Genomic DNA, 23,530 nt, shown 5'->3' with positions numbered 1-23,530 from the left:
GCCACATAAAGACGAGGGTAAATAGTCTGTCCGGATGGATGTAGGATAATGGCGTTATGGAGGAGTCAGTCGTGCGAGTTTTCATTTGCAGTGAACAGGGATCAGGAACAACGGATTGGTTTGTGCATATTCTTTTGGGGAGTTGGGTTCGTTATCTTCGCACTCTGCATACAATAATCCGGAGAGATCTTCATTACACTCACATCAATGCCTGCCGGCCCGCCAAAACTCGTCCGTGGTATCACCTACATGATATGGTACAAACTCATCTTTCCTCCTCGAGCCAAACGATCACCTGTAAATCTCGTCGAACGGCCTGGTGTCGGCGAAGCACGAGTCCCACACTTGGTTGACGACCTTGGTCGCCTGGACATCGTCCTTGCATCGCGGCCTGTTCATGACAGACTGGATAGCCCTGGACCGCACGCAGTCCTGAAAGCCCTGTGACAACTTCCAGTTCCCTCTGGTAAATGTTTCCCTTGTCCATCTACACTCGCCGCTAAGCATTGACGCTCGAATCTGCGCCTCATCAGCATTGTCACAGTTTGAACATGTCCACGCGTGGTCCTTGGGGTTCTCCTACCTCTGTGCAAGCAGCATGCTTCAACTCCATGTCGCCCAGCCAGTCGACCTGCCACCTCAGGTGGTCCCAGGCGTGCACCATCTCGTGCGCCAGCGTGTCTTCGAGGTGTTTCCGATCGCGCATCTCGTTGGCGCAGATCAGGATGCCGTGCGCCGGGCTGAAGCCGCCGCTCTGGCGATGGACCTCGCCGTCTTCGGTCAGGCGGGCCGGGCAGCGGCGGCAGACGACGTTTGTCGCGTCGAGGGTGCCGTTGAGGGACTCGATCTTCTCGCGCATGAAGCGAATGGTCGGGGAGTAGGCGAAGAGCCAGTCGCGGTCGGCCTCGACGCGGCGGATGTCGCGCTCCTCGTTGACGCGGTAGCGGTGCTCGCGGTAGTGGAACTGGCCCTCACGGGTCATGTTGCCGGTGAGGATGTTGAAGTAGTTGACCCACCACTTCGTCTGCGGGTCGAAACCCGTGCGGGCGGGATCATTGTGGAGGACTCGCGGCTCGGTAGGATTTGCGGAGGTTGGCGTGGACGAGGAGGGAGTTGGCGGTATCGTGGTGTCGAGCGGTAGGGCAGCGGTTTTGACAGCGCTGGTGGGAGAGGCCATGGTGAAGATGCGCGCCTCTGGCGAAGACGAGGATGTCGCGGTATGCCCGAGCGTCAGCAGGCGGTAGAAGCGAGAGTGTGTTTGTCGGATGAGGGCAATGACAATTCGGTGCCACTTTGTGTGAGACAGCCCGTCGCGATGGTCTGATGCGTTGAACGTCCAGGTCGGGCGATGGTGGATGGTGATCTGTGATGGATGGAGCCTGTCGTGCCTGCATGGTTCGTCGATTCTCTGCCAGCGTACACGCTCCCCTGGTCAAGCCCTTCAGCAGTACAAGTACATGGGCCTAAGAAAGGTACCTTAAGGGTGGGGCGGAGGCCCGGCCGAAAGGTGGCTTTGGCCGGGCCGGAAGTACCTTATTGACGGTGGACGGGACCCTCATGCACGGCCCTGGGTCCCGGGCGGGCTTCCCAGTTTTCAAGCGGTGAGACGGCACATTTAGGGGCGCTCTAGGCGCGGAGAATAGCCTGGGCAAATGTCGTCAGAGGCTTTTAGTGCGCACTCTCGGTCTCTAGGTACCTTTTCAAACTGACAGTGGTGCAAAGCTTCGGGAGGGTCGGGGTCGTCCAACCGATGTCCCCCCCCCCCCGATGTCGGTCCACTTTTGGGTCTTCACCAATCCAAGAGGCTCTCTGGACAACGCTGACTCAAAAAATGCGAAAACGCCAACCCTGACGTCTACCGCCTTGCCTGCCTCACCCGCCTTTGCCTGCCCCCCCAAGAAGCCTTGCTGGGCCAAAGGGAACCTGGGGAATCGACACACCAAGACGTCCCCTGATCCATCCTCCTGCATATCACTACCACCGCAAACAAGGACTTGATCGCACTTGACTGGACCGACCATGGCGAACGAAAGTGGCACTGCATGTAAGAAGCCTTCGCCGTGGATTCATACTTAGATGCGATGTTTTCGGTTTCTGCTTCTCCGCCCCTTTAGGTTTCCTGCCTTTCAGTGCCTTCAATTCACTCCATTTACATGGATTCGTCGTCATTACTGGTCTTGTTCTTTGCGTCTTGACTTGCTTCCGCGCGCCAGTATATGCACATACGTATTCGTCTTTCACTGACACGGAGATATTTGTTGTAGCCATGAGGGGCATCAAGCCATTGACGGTTGTCCTCAAGCTGGGTAAGTGCCGCGCTCGCGTTCTTTCACATGCCACTGGTCGCTGACCCGGTAGAACTCCAGGAACTAGCTCTATTGTCGATGAGGAGACTCACCAGCCTCTTCTGTCTATCCTGACGCTCATTGTTGAAACGGCCATCAAGCTGAAGAAGGATGGTCATCGCGTGATTATTGTTTCTTCCGGCGCCATCGGCGTCGGTCTTCTTCGTATGGAAATGGATCACAGGCCAAAACATCTGTCGGCATTGCAGGTATGTCGCTCATACGTCAGTGGAGAAGTCATTCGAGACACCACCTAACATCTCTTTACAGGCCTTGGCAGCAATTGGCCAATGCAGGCTCATCAGCCTCTGGGACAGTCTGTTTATGCACTTCAGGCAACCGGTGGCACAAATCCTTCTCACAAGGAACGACATTGCCGATGTAAGTCGTCCCACCCTCCTTGTCAGGCTCGGGATCAGCGTCTGACATGTCTGTTAGCGGACAAGATACACCAATGCGCAAAATACGATGAACGAGCTGCTTGGCCTTGGTGTCATTCCCATTGTCAACGAGAACGACACCATTGCCGTGTCTGAAATCAAGTTCGGCGACAATGACACGCTGTCCGCTATCACTGCCGGCATGGTCCATGCCGACATGCTGTTCCTCATGACCGATGTCGACTGTTTGTACGACAAGAACCCCCGGACACATCCCGACGCGAAAGCGATTGAGATTGTGGAAGACATCTCGACTCTCGAGGCAGATGGTGAGTTCGGCGCCCCTTTGCCCTTCTGTCGGTTCCCAAAGCTGACTGGACAGTTTCCGGTGCCGGTTCTTCGCTCGGTACCGGCGGCATGATGACGAAAATCATCGCCGCCCGCCTCGCGACCTCTGTTGGCGTCACAACTATTGTCACTCGCTCTTCAAATCCTGGCAACATCCTTGAGATTGTCCGGTACGAGCACGCTGCTCGCAACATTCTGCAAGCCGCCAACATCCCCAACCAAGACGACGAAGAGGGCATGGAGGAGTTCCTCGCCGCCTCCACAGCCTCCATCCAGCTCGACAATCTCGAGAAGCCCCCGCTACACACCTGCTTCCTGCCCTCCGCAGAGCCCATCCACGATCGCCACTTCTGGCTCCTCCACACACTGCGTCCCAACGGCACGATTTACATCGATGCAGGGGCCCACAGTGCCCTCCTTCGCAAGGCAGGTCTCCTTCCCGCAGGTGTTCTCGACGTCGAAGGCAACTTTGCCCAACACGAGTCAGTCCGCCTCGTCGTCGTCGACCGTCTTCACGTCCCCTCCCCTACGGGTCGCATCTGGGGCGGCAACCCCACCGAGGTCGGCCGTGCCCTGGTCAACTACGCGGCGCACGAGGTCGGTCGTATCATGGGCCATCAGAGCGCCGAGATTCAGGGCCTCCTCGGCTACGCCGACAGCGAGTACGTGGCTGAGCGCCAGCACATTAGTCTCTTCAGGCGGGAGAGCCGGCCCCAGACGCCGAGTTTCGAGGTCGTTAAGGAGGTCGCCGAGACTCTGGGTGCGGGCATCTCAGGCTACGAGGCTCGAGTATGATGCAGTTTTGGGGGCGTATAGGGTATCTGATTTTCAAAAAAAGCGCAAAAAGCTTCATGACGGATTTCTACGGGGTGGATATCACCTAGGGATTTTCTTTACATCAGATATCTTGTTCAGTCAGGTATATATCGGTGCAGCCTCGAGCCCACGACGAGGAGAGAGTCTAGTGCTTGCAGGGAAGAGGGAGTGCATTACACACCCTGCAGTTCTTCAACAGAATCTGTGCCTCACGGCTTGCATTCATATGAGATGGCTCGGGTTCTGGCTGAAAAATGACTGGTTGATGTCTTGATCTTTTCCGTTTGTAAAATTGTTCGCATCTCGCGTGGTCGATAGCCATATGGTTCAGTCCCAACGTGAGAAAAACATGAGATGAAATTTGAGTCTCGCACAAGAGGATAATCCTCCCCGCCTGTTTTCGACGCCCCGAACGCCTGCCATGCAACAACAAAGATGAGATGCTCAGTTCCACATTTCCACTCTAAAGGTCTGCGTCGTGGACTTGCCCCGCCTAACCGGACGAGAAGAGCGTGTCTTCGTCGCGAACGTACTCGCCGCAATCGGCCTGACGAAAGGCGACGATGCCGGTCGGGTCGAGGCGCTTGGCGTCAGCGGTGCTGCGGGCAGTGACGCCAAAGGCGATGGGGACGTCGGCCATGTTGTAGAAGACGATGCCGGCGTGCTCGGGGATATCGTCGGTCCAGCGACCGACGTGCGCCTTCACACCTGGGAGCAGGTTAGTACAGGCGCGACGGGGCTGGGCATCACAGCGACGGGGGGTGGGCTCTTACAGTGGCTGCCGTACAGTAGGGGCATCTCGCCATTGGGCTTGACCCAGAGCTTGTATCGGGCGTGCTCGGCCAGGATGGGCAGAGCTGTGATGTGAAGCTTGAAGGAACCCTTCTTTGTGAACTTGCCTACAATCCATGGTATCAGTCTTTGCGCTTCTGCTAGGACTGCCTGGCCTGTTGGCGCCGGGAACAGCGACTCACCAAGACATGTGCCGATGGACAGGAGTTTCGCACGCTCAATGCTGACGGCGAGGTTCGCGATCGAGAGGAGGACGTAGTAGACGCGGTCCTTCTGCAGACGGAGGACATATCGGTCACCTTGATACGGCGCATTAGCATACGGTCCCAAATCGCACAGAGGGAGCAGGCGGGGTTACCGTTGTCGAGGGGCTGGATGAGCTGCTTCAGCGAGCCACCGGTGTAGTTGGCAAGCTTGGCAAAGACCTTCTTGGTCTCTTCTTCCACGAGGGGCCTCATGATTGCGCTTGTCGGAGTCTATTGTATCACGGCGGTCGGTCGTGAGCTGCAGGCAGAAATGGCAACCAATGGATGGCGCTTCCAATCGGCAACGATGGCAGAGCGGCAGAAAATCGAAAAATTTCGGGCGGTGAGGGCTGCGACTTGCGCTCAAGTTTAATCGATACCGCGAAGCTGGGGCACTTGAAGCTCCCCGCCCCTCCATTCCGAAAGCTCCTTTAGTGACATGCGCTTACATAACGATCGGTGGTCGGCCCTGCCAGGCCCCGACCTTGGGCAGGGGTCCAGCGGGTTTTGTTTGGCGGGACAGGGAAAAATTTCAGTTCGATTGACTTGAGGGCACTGCGAAGCTCAGAACATCGGATCGCAAGCAAGTCGACGACCCGACACCACACTACACCATGACAACACGAGCTCCCAAGAGGCGAAAGCTGACGCCTCCCCCAGAGGACGAGGGCTCCTCCGGGCCGTCTTCCAAAAAGATTCAAAAGGCGTTCATCAAGAACGCTGCCGGCTGGAACCTCGAACAAGACTACGAAAACCGACCTCGAAAGGGGAAGAAGGCTAAGAAGGAGAGCACGAAACTGCCAATCAAGACGGCCGACGGACGCCTGGAGCAGTCGAATCTCCTGGAAGAGGACGACGATGCCGAATCCATCGACAGCGACATTGAGGTTGACGAAGATGTCGTCGCATCGTCCCCCGAGCCCGAGGCGACCAAGCCCGACGAACCTGTGATACCCGATCGCGAGCAGATCTTCGCTGCGCAGGAGAAGCTCGCCAAGTTTGCCGCCGACATGAGCGAGGAACCAGAGGAGCACTTTGGCGCATTCAAAAAGGCCATGGCCGAGTTCGCCACATCCAAGATCATGTCCATCCAGAAGCTCGCCCTCGTTACCCAGATGGCTGTGTACAAGGACATCATTCCCGGCTATAGGATTCGTCCTCTTGCTGAGAAGCAGCAGAGCGAGAAGACGTCCAAGGATGTGGAGAAGCTCCGTGTCTACGAGCAGTCTCTCATCAAGGGCTACCATGCCTACATTCTGCAATTGACCAAGAATGCAAAGGCCGATTTACCCTCCTCTAGACGAAAGGGTCAGAGCATCTCCAGCATCAGCATCATGTGCGCTTGCACCCTTCTCAATGCCGTGCCACACTTCAACTTCCGCACCGAACTCCTCAAGATCATCGTAGGAAAACTTAGCAAGCGCATTGTCGACGCAGATTTCAACCGTTGTCGTCGCGCCCTCGAGGTACTCTTCCGCGACGACGACGAGGGCCACCCCTCCCAGGAAGCCGTCTCTCTCCTCTCCAAGATGATGCGCGCTCGCGACTACAAGGTGGACGAGGCCGTCGTCAACCTTTTCCTCCACCTGCGTCTGCTATCCGAGTTCGGCGGTAAAGCTTCACACGAGAGGGTGGATTACGAGGACCCCGAGTCACTGAAGGCCAAGCAACAAAAGAAGATGGAACGCAAAAAGTTTATCAACAAGCGGGAACGCAAGGCCATGAAAGAGCAGAAGGCCATCGAGAAGGATATGGAGCAGGCTGATGCCCTCGTCAGCCACGAGGAGCGCGACAAGATGCAGTCTGAAACGCTCAAGCTCGTTTTTGCGACCTATTTCCGCATCTTGAAGATCCGGGTCCCCCACCTGATGGGCGCTACCCTCGAAGGTCTCGCCAAGTACGCCCATCTCATCAACCAGGACTTCTTCGGAGATCTCCTCGAGGCTCTCAAGGACCTGATTCGACACGCCGAGGAAGATGCCGAAGGCGAGGGCGACGAGGAGAACCCCGAGGACGAGGAGGGCGACGAGGGCGACGACTCTGAATTCGTCCGCAACACCTCACGCGAGGCCTTGCTCTGCATCGTCACAGCCTTTGCGCTCCTCGCCGGCCAAGACGCTCACAATGCCCGCTCAACCCTCCACCTGGACCTCTCGCACTTCACGACCCATCTCTTCAAATCTCTCTACCCACTATGCCTGAACCCCGACATTGAGCTCACCTCCCACTCCCTCCACGCCACCGACCCCAACGCCAACTCCAGCTCGGCCTCGTCAACACCCCCTGGCTCCAAGGACGACGGCCCCAAGATAAATCTCCAGACCACGACCGTCCTCCTCCTCCGCTCCCTTACCGCCGTCCTCCTCCCCCACTGGAACATTCGCTCCGTGCCGCCCCTGCGTCTGGCCGCCTTCACAAAGCAGCTCATGGCCGCCGCCCTGCAGATGCCCGAAAAGTCCATCCAGGCTATTCTCGGCCTGCTGCAGGACGTGACACACACGCACGGCAAGAAGATCTCAGCCCTGTGGCGCACAGAGGAGCGCAAGGGCGACGGCACGTTCAACGGGCTCAGCGACAGCATTGAGGGTAGCAACCCCTTCGCGTCAACCGTCTGGGAGGGTGAGCTGTTGCGGCTGCACTACTCGCCCAAGGTGAGGGAGAGCGTCAAATTGTTGGAAAAGAGTGTCTCAAGCATATAGCGTCGGTAGCCACGAGAAAAAGTTACGATCTTCTACGTCCAAAACACAGTGCACCCATTTGAGTTTTTTGCAACATTTGTGAATTCATTTCGTTGTCCTATGAAAAGTATTTCGCCACGTCTCACCACGATATGAGTGCCCTGAGTTGCTCAAGCCCACCGAGAAGAGGATAGTCCCTTCTTGACTGCAGGAGTGACCTGGTGGCCCACTCCCATGTATGAGCCTGGCAGTTCGACTTGACTGTGGTCGAAGTTGTTGCATTGCTGACCGTCAGCAGTGCGATCTCGAGTCTCCTGGCCATAACCAAAGATAACGTTCTCATATCCGGAACCCTGATCAAACCCATGTCTATTGGTGTCTCCGACGTGGCCCTGCTTGGCTTCCTTCCAGTCACGCTTTCGGACAAACTTCTTTTTGAGGCCGTCGCCGTCACATTCTCTCAACAGCTCGTCATCCAGGTCCTTATCGACATGACCATCGTTACGGTTGGCCTTCACAACAACAAGTCCACCGTCGGGGTCGGCATCTGCCGACTCGGCAGTGGCGGGGCAGGCTCCAAAAAGGATAGGATAAGCCTGGGCAGCAAGTTGAAAATCAGAGCACTCGACGTCATGGTACCAGAGGAGGACTTGGAGAGCAGCCTGGCGGGTCGCTCCTTGCTGGGCGGATGCGATGACGTACCGGAACAAGGTGTCTTGAGCATCAACTGCTGTATCTTCAACTCGCTTGTCGTTGTACTTGGAAGCAGATAAGCCGTACACTGCCTTGAACCCAGGCGACCGGCACTCGCAGCGTTTCTGTGGGCTGAGAGCCTGTAATTCTCTCAGCGCCGGCAGAGCATCCACGGCTGAGTCAAGGAGCGACTGGATAGTGTCTCGTGATGAATCGCCTTTGACAAACCCTTCAACGGCAGCGATAAACCGAGCAGGCTGGAACTCGTTATTGTCCTCTGGGCTTTCGTGTCTGGCTTTGTCGATGCCCAGATTGACGCGTTCCAGGGCGTCACCCAAGCACATTGGGTGGCCTTGTTCAATACCTTCCATCAAGAGACTGAACAAATCGAAGGCCGTATCGCCACCGACACTCTGGGTGTTCTGTTGAGAGATTGGAGCGTCAAGGTCAAGCAGGTCTTCTGGGTTTGGGACAGACCGATTGCGCACAGGCACAAACTCATAATCAAGATCCATCAGATCGTCTGCATGAGTCGGGCCAGCCTGAACTGGACGGTGTTCTACCTGGTCAACGCCATGAGATTCCTCGTTGTCCCGGACATCGGCCTTGCATCCCTGAGACTCGTGGGGCAACGGCTTGTCTCGAGAAAAGGCAATGTCGGAAGTGTGGGCGTTGGAGATGTCTGCCAGAGCCGTTGTGGCCGAAGGAGGAAGCGGCTTAGGTTGGGCATCGGCACTGCGAATGGGGGGATAATTGTTCTGGCTCTTCTTGATCGATGTATCCTTGTTGCTGAGCCAATCTTGGGCCTTGTTGTCTCGCATGCCTGGTAAGGGGCCTCTGAAGCCAGAGGAGACGGGATTGTTCGCGGATGTGAGGCTAGTGCCCGACGGCATACGGGGATTCGCAATACTTGCGCAAGGCACGGTCGGATCTGTCGTACAAATTCAGCTCAAGACGCTTCATGAAATCGAAAACAGCTTTCATTGTCTTACCTATGAAGGGGTTGGGAGTGCGACCAGATGGTGTTAGGCCTGGGATTTTGGCAGGCGCTCGGTTAGCAAGAACGGGGATGCTGGGAGCCACAGGATGCTTCGGTACAGCCCGGTTTCTAGAAGCTGCGTTGAGCCCCTTTTTCTTGCGGAAAGGATCTGGTTCGGGGTTCTTGAATTCCTTCTGAAGAAGGAGTGCCGCCTCCATCATTTGCTTGCGAGCTTCCGCATCCGCCATGATGTGGACTGGTGTGTTCCTACGAGACGATAGACCAAGGACGGGTAAGTTATCTGGCGGCAGATAGCTTGAGTCACACAACGGAGCCACGGTCTGTTGCAAACTGCTTGAGGTATCAAATCCGCGACAGACGTAACTTGACGCTTGGCAGTCACACGGTGTAGCTGGCAGACGTAAAGTCAGTTAACATGGCCAATATCAAGGCCGGCTTCGATTCCATGAAATCAGGATTATCTTACCTCTGAAAAGTCGATATTGGAAGCCGTTCTGAGAGTGAGCAGGTTGGCAAAAGCAGTTGGTCCTAAGCCGTAGGCCACCCAGACCTTGAGAGTGAGTCCCTGAAGCTGCTGTTGAACCTGCAGGCAACAACTTGAAAGGTGTGAGGGGCAAGAAAAGTTCCGTCTGGTTCTTAACAGCGCTGCAAGCGCTTAAGACCCGTAATAATGTATAGTTGATTGCAGAAGGTGCGGCACACTCAGCTGGCTTGCCTCATGGAAGCTGTCAACTCACGGTTGGTGAGGAAGATTAGTGGTAAAGCTGGCGCCTACCTAGGTAGAACAAGGAGAGAGGATAAGCCCCGACATGTTTGTCAATATCGGAAATAGAAGTGACCCATGAGTGCACAGAAGACTGCGGCGACAGCAACCGGGCTCTCAGGTCGCCGCTGCCTGCCTTGGGGTGCTATGCTCCACTTGAGGGATGGCATATCAAGACGAGCAGGAGGCACCGAACTGTTCCAATCTCAGTAAGGTACCTTCCATACCTGGGTAGGTACCTAGGTAGGTAAGGTAGGTAGGTAGGTCGCTCACGAATCTTCCAGGCACTCGTCGATCATGTTCCAGTGCCTCATGCACAGAATAGTTTTGACAGACAATTAAAAGTATGGCTTGCGCATATCAAATGCATGTGCCATTTCTTTTAAGCACCGATCTTTCCTCAAAGATGGACCAATGGACTTGGTACATGAGTACACCGAGCTTTGCGATTAAAAGTAGAACTCTTCGCTTTGCAGCACAGCTGTGCTTTCTCTATTCCCGAGCCTTTGTAAATGGCCTCGCATGTACCTCTTCAAGCACGATGGAAGAAGATTGGAATCATGCCGTGAGAGTTCAAGATGAATGTGACACACGGTCGTGATTGTAAGTCGGTCTCTCGAGGCGGTCTTGGGCTCAGATTCTGATTATTTATACTGGAGTAAGGCAAGGTAGTTGCTTGTCAAAAGGAAATTGAAAATCATTGATCCTAATGCATTGACCAAGTCTACAGACCTGCCGCAGATGATTTTTCTTGTCGCCTATGGTGCTGTTGATGTTGCTTGCTTACTGGGCACCGGTTTCTCTTCAGATATGAGACGTGTGTGACGGTACTGTCCAATCTCGGCTTCGCTTAACCACGGGATGGTGATAGGAGGAACACAGCCTTGGACGAAGTCGATGAGAGGCTTGGATAGAGGAGCTCCGTGGCGTATTCCCACAGACGAAACCCTAGGAATTCCTAGACTTGCACTAAGAGCTGGCGCGCATGGCTTTGAGTACCCGACCAGCCTGATCGAGTGGTTGGATGACGAGGACTGTGAGGCGACGGCCACGAGCTGCGGATAATGACTGTTGAAAGCCGATGCTTGCCCTGAACGAGCTACGAAGATCAGGGCATAAGGTGACTTTGTTGCGTCAACCGAATCGACATTTTGAGAAACATGTTCTTGTAAAATCCGCGTGATGGCAGATAAGCCAATATCGACAAAAGATGCTATTTCAGGGGCTGGAGGCTTTGACAAGGAATCTGATGTCGCCAATGCGGAGTCGCGTTTGCGCTTCGTATCCCGCTTGCCCTTGGATGCTTGTGCAGTTCTGCGATGGTGACCAAGAGGCGCAAGGAGACTGTGCGAGTGGTTAGTCGGAGTTGCCTCAAAGCAAGCTGCCCAGCTTTTCGATTTCCCCAGCATGATGTGCTATAAAGCGTACCTGATGATTAGCTCCAGTATAGCGTCTTGGTCTTGTTCGGATATTGAAGGCCTTCCCTGAGTTAGTCCTAGGTATGGCGCGGCATAAGCTTCACATCCCTGGGTCACATACCATTCGACTGAGGAAAAGGACGTGTCAACCGAGTGCACGACTTTTTTACGGAGGGGAGCGGTAGTTGGTTTCATGATGCTGTCTTCAAGCTTTTGACCTCGATGCGAACGCGGTGTAAGAGTTGGTTTCTTTTCATGGCCTTGAGATACCTGACCACCTGAATACGGTGGTTGTTGGATCAGAAAAACGACCTGGCCTATGAATAACTCACAAGAAGACTAAGGCAGTAGAAGCGATAAGCGAGGCGCTAACGCCCCTGCCCCTCTCCCCCGGAGAAGTGAACATATCAGACTCTACCTGATCCCTCATGATTACGAAAACAGATCACAAGCTGCGGGGAGCTCCAAAGTTGTGAATTCCAACGTGAAAGAAAATGGCATGGCCTACCTCATGGTAGGTACCCAGGTATATCACGGGAGCCTTTACGTGCCCCAGGGCCGCGAGCTTGGTATGTAGTGGGGAAGGCAAACAGTACACAAGTGACAGTGGCGCCCCAATGCAACCTTTCAGGACCTGACCACGAGCACATCGGTCACCCTCAGTGCCTGGACGAGCACAGGGTACCTCTGTTCTCAGCAACGTCGCAGTCTAAGTGGTCATCATGATTGCGAGAGGCCCAGTCGGCCTTTTCCAAAGATGGGCGAAGGTGCATGATGCAGTGTGTTCACTTCCACCAGTTTGGGGCGTTCATTGCCTTTAGCTCGGGCATCTGGTGTCAAGCCAATGTTCAATGCGGGTGGCCGTCGAGCCTGGTGGCTTGTGGAACTTAGAACCGTTGGCTGCGTGGTGACTCGGCATCTGGCTGCCACCTGTCTTTGCTGTTCACAAAAAAAGCCTGGATGGAGCCTGGATCCTGGAGCCTGGAGCCTGGAGTCTGGACCCGTTGATCAGTGATCCCATCTCTGAAGTAATTTTCTCAGATGGTCCTACTCAGAGAAACAATCTTCGCTGGAAGCATGATTTTCTGGAGTTCAAACTGAAAAAGTTCACTTCAGACCCCCCTGCCAGCCTGCCCGCCTTACATTACGCATAGCATAGCCCACCGCCTGCCTAGGCGCTTAGCTGGTGCTGTGGTCAGTGCATGTGAGCCACAGCTCTCCACGCCCAAGGCTTGCATCCAGGTACACTTTGGCCTGCCTGCCTGTCAACCTGCCTGAGGTGCTAACGCATGGATGCCCTTCCCCGCCCGTCACTTCAACATCACGGGCTCCAGCTCTTTCCCCAAATATTCACTTACCTGCCTGTCTAGTCACTCAGCTACCTACCTTACCTTGGGCACATTCATCTTCTTCAAAGCTACCTAACCTTACTACCTTACCTACCTTACCTACCTACGACTTGGCCTTCTTTGCCGACTGAAGACAAATGTAATGTCTGCATGCTTGGACCCCATCTGACGCTGCTCTCGACTGTCCGGGCCTCGCACGCCTTTATCAGGTCACTCACTTCTTTTGAGCATTTCAACTCCCGAGACACCCACACACCAACGCCCACGCCTGCCAGGCTGGGGCTCTGCGACCCCAAATCTGATGTAATCAGTTCCTCTTCCCAACCTACCTACCTAGGTACTGAACTTACTCGGATCACGCCCCTCCCCGCCTTCATTGCACTCCCATCCACCAGCACATCACGTCACGGCTCAGTGACAGTCCCTATCCGTACACAACGGCACACCATCTCGCAACCACCTAGGTACCTTTGTGCCCCAACGGTCCAAAGGGTAAGCAAACTCTTAATTTCATAGCTGCCTAGCGCCCCTTCCTCGCGCCATCTCTTCACACGTACAGTACCCTGGCCTTATCTTAGCCTCGTTCGAGCTCATCCCCCCTCACTTCTCGCTACACTCCCTATCTTGCCACCACTTGTCCAGCCAAACCCACCCTAACGAGCAGGACCCCCGCAAGAGCTTCAGTGCAGTCGCGTTTGGAAGATTGAATACGCGTCGGGGATACTGCACCACCCATCACCAACCGTGAACACGAGGCGGCGACCGACTTTCTGGCCCCGTTCCATCGTGTTCGTGCCCAGCTTGCTGGTGAATGCTACCCCGCATACCTGCCTGGAATGCGAAAGGCCAACAGTCGCAGTGCTCATCACAGTCTTCTGCTCTGACGACATCCCCCTCCAAGCTCATATCCTATTACATGAATCATCTACAGCCTTGCATGCCCTCACGCACCCCTTCGCCAGACAGCCGTCCAGCACCCTCTAGTGGCACACCACCCTAGTCAATCCCACATGCTAATATTGATCAGTCCTCGTCGACTCGTCTTGCCCGATCGAGTGACGACGTAGGCAACGCTGGCATCTGTGCTGAGCACCTCTTGTGCTTGCCAGATGGATCAACCAACATTATCCTCGGACGCTCCCGACCGCGCTGCCTCGTCTGAGCCTGGCCCTACACGACTCAACCCCTTCGATGAAGGACCCTTATCATCTCGTAAGCGACGACGCACATCCCACTCCGGCTCGCCCAGCCTGTCTGCTGAGAGTCCGGCCTCCGATCAACACATGACGAGCTCTGGTACCATCGACCAGGGCGATCATCTGGGACAGGTTGACCACGCTCATGCCATGCAAGTCGACACTGCTTCGGCTGAACCCCGTACCCCCGAACGACAATCATCTGGTGCTGGCCCTCTGAGCGAGCCACCTTCAAGTCGAGTCACGACAATAAATCTGCGGAACCAGCCTCACAGTGACATCAGTTCCTCCTCGCCCGTCTCACCTCACCCGGGTCACGACATTCAGCAGCTCGATGACCTTCATGGGCAGCTGGATGGATCAGCCGACGATGCCGAGATCGCAAGCAACCGCATACCGTTACCCGCCGAGGCGGATAACACCTCGACCTCATCAGCCGCCAGCACCGCCAGCTTAGACGCAGAAACAGGTATTGGCGATTTCGCCAATCCCATCTTCAGCTTCCCTTTTCATGACCATGCCGAGCCACTTCCGGCAGCAGTTTCTCGCCTCGTTCAATATTTTCAGACTGGTAGGAGCTGTCCGCTATTCCCTGCAGACACTCTATTGACCAATATGACAGCCAGTTCAGGAGAAGAAAGCGTTCTCTCCCAGCTCTGTCGATGGGTTGAGCTGTGCATCAACTTTTTCCGTCGCATTTCTGCACAAGAGACTCTCGGATACTTTCAATCTCAACCTGCATTTTGGTATGCTCTCCCAGAACTATTCTTCAGCATTGCTCTGAAACGGTAAGCATCCTTCGGCAACCAAGACTTGACTCGATGCTGAACTTGGATTGAAGGTCACTTTACCCGAGGAACAGCGTCCTGCGGGCGACCGCCAGCCTAGTCATCAACGGCTTTGCCCATTTCACTGGGCTCATCACCGCCGTTGACCTAGAGTTTCTTACCAGCTGTCGCGCGATGATGCCTCAGCTTGACGAGCACGAACCACCGTGTCCCATCTCGGCATCGCTTGTATCAGGAGTGAACCGAATCGCTCGCCGAGACCAAATGCGGCGACACAACTCTCAGGTTGCAGACGTTGAAGCACAGCGCGACCTTTTTGACGAGCGTGCTATGCTTCTGCGTGCTCTCCAGGCCTCCACAGGTGGACGAATAGGTTGCCTCCTCAAGCTCGCCCAGACTGAAGTGGCTCTCATCAAGAAGTTCCCACAGATGATTGAACACCTCGGGCCAGTCTCACAATTGGCCGCCCTCTTGATCTCAGAAGCAGCGCGAGCTCTGCGCAACCCGGCCAACCCGAATATCAATGAGTTTCGCTCTTATCTGACCATTGGTTTTCAATTCTACCAGATTGTGGCAGATGCCCTGTCATATATCATCGAGAAGCACGTCACACAGCTCAACCTTGATTCTGCTTCCGTACTGCTGAACTCTTTGACCGAGATTCTTAAGACAAGCCTTGGTGGGGAGCATCGACAGGCCAAAGACCGCCTCGACCTGCACGCACAAAATCATCCGGGGCTACCTGCCCACTACACCGCCGACGCCATTGCTTGTGAGTGGCGTCTGGATATTATGGCCAGCCTCATACGATGCAGCCAGATGCAGCTGCGCGTCATGGCGGTCACTCAGATGGGTTCCGAGTTGGTTCAGCTATGGAAGCAACATAGCGAGGACCTGATCCCGAACGAGCTCCTGACCCACGTCGCCCAGTACATCCTACATACTGAGCTGGTTGATTACACACTTGGGTCAAGCTGCCATCCCGAGATCACCGGCGAGAGCGGCAATATTGTTGGGTTTCTAGCCGTAACGAAACTCTATTCTAACGAGCAGACTGATCTTCTTTGGAGTACCATGACCAAAACTCAGAACCCTCGGGTTTCGGACGCCCTCCTCCGCATGTCAGAACCGGTTCTCAATCTACTTGATGTGGACAGGCTGGTATATTTGTGCGAGAAGTTCCAGACCTTGCCTATTGATATGTTCACGCCCAATCTGCGAACGATTTGCGAGAGGACTCTAAAGTGCATCGCACACAAATGCCGGCAGGAAGGCTCACAACCCAACTCTCTTCTCCTCAAATTATGCACTCGCTTGCTGCGCGAGTCATCGGAGCTGGCCGGTCACTCACATTTCGCGCACCCCGAGCTTCATCAAATTGCCATCACGCGGCTCAAAGATCTGATTGTACTCGGCTTGGATCCACAGACGCGCCAAGAGATCATGGCTGAGTGCGCTAGGGACATAGCATCGGCATCAGACACGACTTTAGGCAGCCTATGGTGTGTGGCTACTCTAAATCGTCCAACTGCTACGGATCTAAGGGAGGCTGTGGCGGATTATGACTTGACACGCCTCCTCGTCGAAGAGCTCGAGCATGCGATAGATGCAGGCAGGAAAGCTGGCCTATCAGCTATACTCAGCGGTCCCCAAAACAGCCCGCGGACTGACTTTCTGTACGGGATCATCGTTCACGAACCCTCAAGTCTTACGGATGACCTGGGAGCTCGTCTCTGGGACGCTCTTGTCGGCCCTCGGGCGTATTGTCCTGAAGACAGGGCCACCGCCTGGCGACTTCTCAACGCCATTGTTGCTAATAGCAAGCAAGAGAACCCATATATCACACGGTGCTTCGCGGAGATGCTTCATGGACTTCCTCCCCAATGCTTCTCGAACGGCGCCCTGCAGTTTGCGAAGTCTCTTCTTCTGCCATTAGTGGATGAGATGACAGAGGTTCTTGATGACGAGCAGGGTCTTGCACAGAAAGCGATCGAACTCATCTGGCACATGATGCTGCGCGTTGCCGACTCGGACTTGGTTGACTTGATGATCTCGATACTGGTCAAGGATGTCTACATCGGAAGCAAGGCCATTTTGGCCTACCCACACCACAGGGCGCGGGCGGTTCATACACGCATGGTCAACCGTTGCCTGGGCCAACTCGACGGCGCAGCAAGAGCAATTGAGGCTCGTGATTCTACTGAGGACGCACCGCACGAAGCCAACGACGACGAGCATGCGCAGGCCCAAGAGCGAATCTTCATACGATCTCTCGCACTGCTGCGCGAGTTCCTTAAGGCGCATCAGTCAAACCCCCAATTCGCAGCCCCCGATCTTCGTTCCCTCATGTCGCAAGTGCCATGCACTGTGAAAGGCGAGCTTACCGACCTGCAATACGAGTCTTATGACGGTGGGGGCAAGTCCGACATGTCGCCTCTAGAAATCGGAGCCGACAACACAGTGGCAACGCTACTGGCGCGCCTGCGAGAAGTCACGGGATTTGATAACTACCGTGTGTATCATCACGGCAAGATTTTTGCCCCTGATGAGGATGAAATTTCTCGCTCGCTCAAAGATATCGGCATGACAACGGGCCTGCTGTTGGTCAAGCGAGAGGTAGGAGGGGTAGCTCCTGCGACAAGAGCAAACCCTGGCGCCTCATTCCTTGAGATTGAGATTCTCAGTCATTTTGGGCAGCTTTGGAACTACCTCGACCTACAGGAACCGCTCGCTAGCGAGGTATGATCTTTCGGGAAGTGGCATCAGAGCAAAGTGCTAACAATGCTATAGATTTTCCATTTCCTCGTCAACCTCCCCGTCGATGCTAAAATCTTGAAAGCCATCGATTCAACTGCAACCACTCATCGTGACATATTTCCGAAAGGACAGTGTCACAAGTCTATATATGCAGTTTACGCTCTGAAGGAGTATCTCAAATCGGCGCGTCGCAAACAGGCCGCTGCTGTCAGTTCAGGGCGTGACGACGATCGCGGCGAAGATGTCCTTGCCAAGGCCTTGACTCGGTCTCAAGCATTAGTAGTGGCCGCTCTTTCAGATCGCGAGGCTCTGGATGACTGCTCCTCCTCCCACAAATTATTTCTTTGCCAAGAGTTGATAGGCCTCTACCTTCACATCCTGCAGGGTACGTTGAGCCGCCACGACGAGAAATGAGTCTTAGCTGACCGCAGAACAGATTCGTACTTGATGCTACCGCTGGCGACGTCAATGACCACCGCACCCGTAGCATGTCTTGTTGACATTTTGGTCTTTGCTGTGGATTCGTCACGCAATGAGGCTACGGTTGACTTGATCACGAAGACTTTCGCCTCAATCCTTCTGTCATCAACTACCGACGTCGAATTCTGGATATCCCTTCAGCAGTATCACGGCATTGCTGCCCTGATTGAGAGACTTGTCTTGCAGGAGCCATCGCCTTACGTTCGTATGGAGATTGTCAAAGCAATAAACACGAGGAGCACAGATTTTGAGAGGTATGAACAGTCCTTCCAGGGGACGTTTCTTAGCTAACACGGTGGTACGCAGAGCCGCTGTGACATCCACCACATTCTGCGAATTCCTCTGGCCTGTTTTAAACAGCCTGGTGCCCCGAGCCATGGATCTACCGCAGAGTTGTAATGAATTTTTCATCTTGACGCAGTTGATTCTCAAGAAACTCCTGGCCCTACAATCGACAGTCGTGCGTGCAAATGAGCTTGTTCATGACTGCATCATAGCCTTGACAGGGCACGAGACGTCTGAGGTATGTAAGAACATGAGCTTCTCCAAGCATCCACACTGACTGGCCCATGATCCAGCAATTGGGAAAGCCCTTCATTAAGGACCGATTAGCCAGCGGGTTGCTCAGGCTTCTTCGCTGTTGTCTCAAGGACGAACAGATACTCGAAAGCTGTTCGTTCGCTCCGTAAGACAACCTTGCATGAGGATCACAAGCTTCGTACTAACGATCGCAGCGGCTTGATTAATGAGTTGTTCTGGAGACATCTCTTTCCCCCTCCGCGCCGGCGGACGACGCAGCCTACACCTCGATCACTTTTGTCCCCATCATCCCGCGAAATGTTGTGCGAGACACTTCTCGATATCGCGAAAGGAAATCAGCAGCACAGAACTGATCTTTTGAGGCAACTAGGAAAACTTGTGATATTCGACACTCGACCTGGCGGTATGTTTTCCCACTTCCCGTATACAGCTGAGGTACTGATTTGTTGTGCAATCAAGCCGAACCGTATCAATATGAGCTGCCGATGAATTTCGACCGGGACCAGGCCGTACGAGCAGAGTGTGGGTACGCAGGGTTGCGAAATCTCTCCAACACCTGCTACCTCAACTCTTTGTTCACCCAACTGTTCATGAACACGAACTTTCGTCGCTTCATGATGGAGGCCCCCACTGGAGGATCTAACCAGGAGCTGTTGGAGGAGACGCAAATCACATTTGCCCACATGCAGGAAACCAGTCAACGATACGTCGACACCAGTCAAATGGTGAGCTGGATAAAGACCTACGATGACACCATGATCGATATCCATAACCAGATGGATGTTGACGAGTTCTACAACCTTCTGTTCGACCGGTGGGAGTCGCAAATGGCGTCCGCAGGCAAAAGAAACGCCTTCCGTGCATTCTATGGTGGTCAACTCGTTCAGCAGGTCCGATCGAAGGAGTGCGATCACATCTCGGAACGTCTCGAACCATTCTCTGCCATCCAGTGCGACATTAAAGGCAAAACGACCCTTCTTGATAGTCTTCGGGATTACGTTGATGGAGAGATTATGGAAGGAGGTAAGTGAACCCTTCAGCGATATTCCCAACAAGGCTAATTTTTCATCAGAAAACAAGTATAAATGCTCGACTTGCGACCGCCACGTCGATGCTGTGAAAAGGTACGCACCGATTTTTCTGTATCATGTGGATCAACCCAACTAACAAGCCTGACAGGGCTTGTCTTAAAGACATTCCCAACGATCTTATCTTTCACCTCAAACGTTTCGATTTCAATCTACGCACTCTCACGAGAAGCAAGATCAATGACTACTTCTCCTTCCCGAACAGAATCGATATGCGGCCCTACACTGTCGACTATTTGAACCAAGAGTCTCCGACAAGCGAGGAAGATGTGTTTGAGCTTGTTGGCGTTCTCGTTCACTCCGGAACCGCGGAATCTGGCCACTATTACTCCTACATTCGTGAACGGCCGTCGACTGCAGATCAGGAGACCTGGCTCGAGTTCAATGACGAGGCAGTATCGACTTGGGACGCTGCACAGCTTGAGGCGGCCACGTTTGGAGGTCCCGACACGAATCAGGTCAACGATGCCAACAGCGTTGCCTACGACAAATCTTACAGCGCCTACATGCTGTTCTACCAACGCTCTTCTGTCCTGAGGGCATCGCGGCAAGAGATGCAGGCTCAAGGGTTAGTGCCACCGCTACATGTTGACATCATTCCGGACCTGCATGAAGTCATCAAGAACAACAACACGGTGTTTCTTCGAAGGCATTGTCTGTTCGATCGCAATCACGCCGTCTTTGCTCTCCAGTTTTTTGAATTTATGATGTCTTTTAACAACGGCCAGTGCTCTCTTGAGCATCAAGCAGAGCGGAGCGCCATGGCTATGCTTCTCGGACACCTAGATCAAGTCGTTGGACGGAGCAAGACGAGCGTTCTCTTCCACAGATACAAGACCAGCTTGCAGACACGATTCCGGAACTGTCACAAATGCGCAGAAGCGTTTCTCGACTATTTTGTCGGGCGTCCGGAGGCATTTCGACAATTGGTGCAACGGAACCCCGAACCATCTTACCGCCTCGCAACAGGCGACATGTTGATCATTGCGCTTGAAGAAATTCGAGAACACGACCCTGCCTATTATGGTCCGGAGGCGCCGCCAGCCGACGACGAAATCCTCGTTCCAAACTCGGCAATCGACGGTGCGTTGATTCTGTTTCGAAAAATCTTTGAGAATTTTCATTGCAACCTGCGTTCGTGGAACGAGTGCTTCCACTTGATCTTGAGGTTCGCTGAGCTGGGCGACGCCGAAACAGCTGCTCTACTTCACGACGATTGGTTGAAGGACCTCATGTTCGTCATCGCAGCTGACGCCAACTACCCGGGCCTGCCGGAGCATTATGTCATGTTGGTTCGTGGTCTGTCTCGCAGGATATCTAACAAGCCTCCGTCATACGATGTGATTATCCAGCTCATCAACCATCTGATGAAAGCCCTGGAGCCACTCGTGCAAGACGACATGGTCGAGGAAGCAAACGAACGTCTCGCCCTTTATCTAGAGGACCCGTCGCAGCCGCTCCCTTGGACTTCTGAAGAGGTTAATGTACTGTTCGCCGAAGACAGGGACTACGGCGGCAGCTTCTTCATTCGGCGACTCCTCGAGATCGATCAGGAGCAACAAGATACTTGCGCCATCATTTGCCGTCTGGCCAAGGGTGACGAACACATGCAGAAGTGCGTGACTCGAGTGCTTGGGAATATGATTTCTGGCAAGGCTGAAATGCACTCCATGGTGCCTTTCCTGTGGGCGGCGCTGACGTTTGTCACCCACTGCAATGATCCGGACACGTCGCAGCAAGTACTGCAACACGTTACTCAGGCGTGCAGGGTGTTGGAGAACAACGAGGGGAAATCGTTCCTTGACTTTTTCCAGCGAGCGATACAAGCGCTGGTCTGCATGCCGCTGGCAGAAGCCAAACCGGGTCTCATGATGCACCTGGAGCTGGTACCGCTCTGGGGTCCTGGGTTGATCGGATGTGTTGACAAGCGATCTGCAAGCCTGGCTCAGCAGTGGATCGAGGGCTTCCTCGTCAGATACGAGACGCAATGGGCACACGAGGACGCAGAATTGCACGACAGGCTAGTCCAGGCTGCCAGGCAGCTCGGCGTTGGCTGCCTTCAGTACCTTCAGGAGCAGTACGTGCTTGCCGAGCGGCAAGTAGTGGGGTCGACGATCGAGCCGCTGCACAAGATGATCGTCGCCAGCGAGGCGTATTTTGAAATAGACATTGACGGCGGCGTGTCGCGGGAGGGGTTCCATCACCTCAAGGAAGGCGAGTCGAAGACATGTTGAGCACCCCAAAGGACCACGACGTGCTAACTTTTACCTGCAGGGATCCTCGAGTCGGTAGAGCGTCTGTTGATCGAAGAGCTGGATGAGGACGGTTCCGGTATGTCCCCTCTGTCGTACTGCAGCGAGACGGATACGTTGGAGTCGTGCGAGGCGACGCGATGCTGACCAGGTCACCAAGACTGGGAGGACTCGTCGTCGGATCAGATGAAGAGCATGGCGGACGTTCAGCTGCGGGCTCTGAGTGGCTGAAGCACAGCAAGTCACACAGCTGGGGCGATGCCGTTCCTGTTCCTGGCGTCCCTCGGCGGGCATCTGAGAGACAGGGTGACGTGGCGGGGAGAAGAATAATTAGAAAAGAGAGGCCTGGCACGGGCTACATCCGGACGAAAGAGTATGCATGAGGGCGCGTGGGTGTCAGGCGTTTGCGTTTTCGTTTGCGTGAGCGCTTGCGATCGGGTCCCTGGTCATGGACAGCAAGAAGGACGATCCGACTGGCTGGGGACGATATGAATTCCATCATGGCAAGCGACGACTCGAGCATAGGTTTTGAGAGCACATGGCAGGGTCCCGCTCTGGATCCGCCATGCCGTGGGCCTGCTACCAGGAAGCCCTTTTGGTAAAGGGGGAAGGGGGCCAAAACGATATGAGAAATGACAACTGCATCTTGACCCAGGCGGCTGAAGATGAGCACGTGTTGCCGTGCCATGATTTGCGTGCCGTGATTTATTTGTGGTTGACATGTTCCTGTTTACCGCCCAGCATGGAGGAGGCGAGCAGAGTGGCGGCGAGCTAGTGAATGTGTCTCGATGAACCGACGTTGATCATGGCATGCTGCAGAGTGTGGGGTGAGGAGGTCGCTACGTTGTCTAAATTAAGCATCCTGGAGGAAGTCTGGCAGGGCATGCAGGAACGACATGGATCTGGAGGGACGGACGCTTCATCTCTGGGCCAGATGGGGGATCGATTTGCTCGCAGCGTACAGAGAGAGTGTGTGTGAAAGAGGAACAAGTGAGAGCTAGGTTCCGACTAGGTTCCGATTAGCCGGCATCGTGAGGCGAGGTTTGTCTACCCTTTACGAGGAGCGTTTCTGCTCAGAACAGCACCTGATGGAGTGGGGGCCGTGAGGAGATGGGACGGTGATGGTCGAATGGATGGAGCACGGGTCCTGTATGGGCCATATGAGAGCCAGAACTCGACGATATGAAGCATAGGTACCTATCCAGAGTCAATCGTTGGTGGTCGATGGTCGGGTTCACCATCACCAGGCTGTCGGTATAGCCCCTCTCTTTCGGCCACCCCCAAGCCCAAGGGAGCAAAAGCAGGCACCCCACCCACACAACCCCCCGGCGGAGAGATTTCTATTTTGGAACCTCGCTGCACTCCCCCCTCCTCCCCCCAGCATACTCTTCCCAGCTCGCTCCCATTCCCCCATCTTGCCCATGCCCATGCCCATGCCCCGGCCCCTCCCCCTGGCTTTCGCTCGCAAGATCGACGCTAGCACGGCCTCCCGTTGACGGTGACGGTGACGGTGACGGGAGGGTCTGACGGAGCCAATAGCTGGCACGCCCGCCGTGCTGAGCCCAGAGCCAACTACCGAAAATAGACATGCTGTAGCCGCCG

At 54.6% G+C, this 23,530-nt stretch overlaps 7 protein-coding genes across 7 annotated transcripts; 3 read left to right on the top strand and 4 right to left on the bottom strand.

Moving 5' to 3' along the window:
• Positions 1-291: 291 nt before the first annotated feature.
• Positions 292-1,177, bottom strand: VDAG_06488 (metalloprotease ATP23; the record flags this gene model as incomplete). Its single annotated transcript, XM_009658866.1, has 2 exons — positions 292-519; positions 584-1,177. The coding sequence occupies 2 exons, from the start codon at positions 1,175-1,177 to the stop codon at positions 292-294; spliced, it is 822 nt and encodes a 273-aa protein (XP_009657161.1).
• Positions 1,178-2,019: 842 nt separating this feature from the next.
• Positions 2,020-3,868, top strand: VDAG_06487 (glutamate 5-kinase; the record flags this gene model as incomplete). The annotated part of the gene is made up of 6 exons (XM_009658865.1): positions 2,020-2,044; positions 2,265-2,306; positions 2,367-2,554; positions 2,616-2,726; positions 2,784-2,970; positions 3,108-3,868. The coding sequence occupies 6 exons, from the start codon at positions 2,020-2,022 to the stop codon at positions 3,866-3,868; spliced, it is 1,314 nt and encodes a 437-aa protein (XP_009657160.1).
• Positions 3,869-4,382: 514 nt separating this feature from the next.
• On the bottom strand, positions 4,383-5,139 carry VDAG_06486 (60S ribosome subunit biogenesis protein NIP7; the record flags this gene model as incomplete). The annotated part of the gene is made up of 4 exons (XM_009658864.1): positions 4,383-4,597; positions 4,663-4,788; positions 4,864-4,980; positions 5,040-5,139. 4 exons carry the CDS (start codon positions 5,137-5,139, stop codon positions 4,383-4,385), a joined length of 558 nt encoding a protein of 185 aa, XP_009657159.1.
• Positions 5,140-5,540: 401 nt separating this feature from the next.
• VDAG_06485 (nucleolar complex-associated protein) lies at positions 5,541-7,625 on the top strand (the record flags this gene model as incomplete). The annotated part of the gene is made up of 1 exon (XM_009658863.1): positions 5,541-7,625. One exon carries the CDS (start codon positions 5,541-5,543, stop codon positions 7,623-7,625), a length of 2,085 nt encoding a protein of 694 aa, XP_009657158.1.
• Positions 7,626-7,694: 69 nt separating this feature from the next.
• On the bottom strand, positions 7,695-9,524 carry VDAG_06484 (uncharacterized protein; the record flags this gene model as incomplete). The annotated part of the gene is made up of 2 exons (XM_009658862.1): positions 7,695-9,228; positions 9,290-9,524. 2 exons carry the CDS (start codon positions 9,522-9,524, stop codon positions 7,775-7,777), a joined length of 1,689 nt encoding a protein of 562 aa, XP_009657157.1. The 3' UTR covers positions 7,695-7,774.
• Positions 9,525-10,358: 834 nt separating this feature from the next.
• VDAG_06483 (uncharacterized protein) lies at positions 10,359-11,767 on the bottom strand. Its single transcript, XM_009658861.1, has 3 exons — positions 11,600-11,767; positions 11,489-11,539; positions 10,359-11,404 (listed from the first exon to the last, which is right to left on the bottom strand). Exons 1-3 carry the CDS (start codon positions 11,671-11,673, stop codon positions 10,819-10,821), a joined length of 711 nt encoding a protein of 236 aa, XP_009657156.1. The 5' UTR covers positions 11,674-11,767; the 3' UTR covers positions 10,359-10,818.
• Positions 11,768-13,936: 2,169 nt separating this feature from the next.
• Positions 13,937-22,159, top strand: VDAG_06482 (ubiquitin carboxyl-terminal hydrolase; the record flags this gene model as incomplete). The annotated part of the gene is made up of 12 exons (XM_009658860.1): positions 13,937-14,594; positions 14,646-14,811; positions 14,865-17,427; positions 17,533-17,550; positions 17,602-17,953; positions 18,005-18,302; positions 18,409-18,571; positions 18,661-18,991; positions 19,048-19,611; positions 19,661-19,712; positions 19,768-21,905; positions 22,089-22,159. The coding sequence occupies 12 exons, from the start codon at positions 13,937-13,939 to the stop codon at positions 22,157-22,159; spliced, it is 7,374 nt and encodes a 2,457-aa protein (XP_009657155.1).
• Between the last annotated feature and the right edge of the window lie 1,371 nt (positions 22,160-23,530).

The sequence above is a fragment of the Verticillium dahliae genome, genomic scaffold (genome assembly GCF_000150675.1).
Source record: "Verticillium dahliae VdLs.17 supercont1.12 genomic scaffold, whole genome shotgun sequence".
Lineage (NCBI taxonomy): Eukaryota > Fungi > Ascomycota > Sordariomycetes > Glomerellales > Plectosphaerellaceae > Verticillium > Verticillium dahliae.
This window is presented reverse-complemented; position numbering and strand designations above follow the sequence as displayed.

What these genes read in the sequence shown, in the direction of transcription:
- VDAG_06483 (XM_009658861.1), bottom strand. Translation starts at nt 11,673, where the DNA reads ATGAAACCAACTACCGCTCCCCTCCGTAAAAAAGTCGTGCACTCGGTT. An exon ending in TCCTTTTCCTCAGTCGAATG is followed by an intron (nt 11,540 to 11,599) that starts GTATGTGACCCA and finishes AACTCAGGGAAG; the next exon opens with GCCTTCAATATCCGAACAAG. An exon ending in ATACTGGAGCTAATCATCAG is followed by an intron (nt 11,405 to 11,488) that starts GTACGCTTTATA and finishes CCACTCGCACAG; the next exon opens with TCTCCTTGCGCCTCTTGGTC.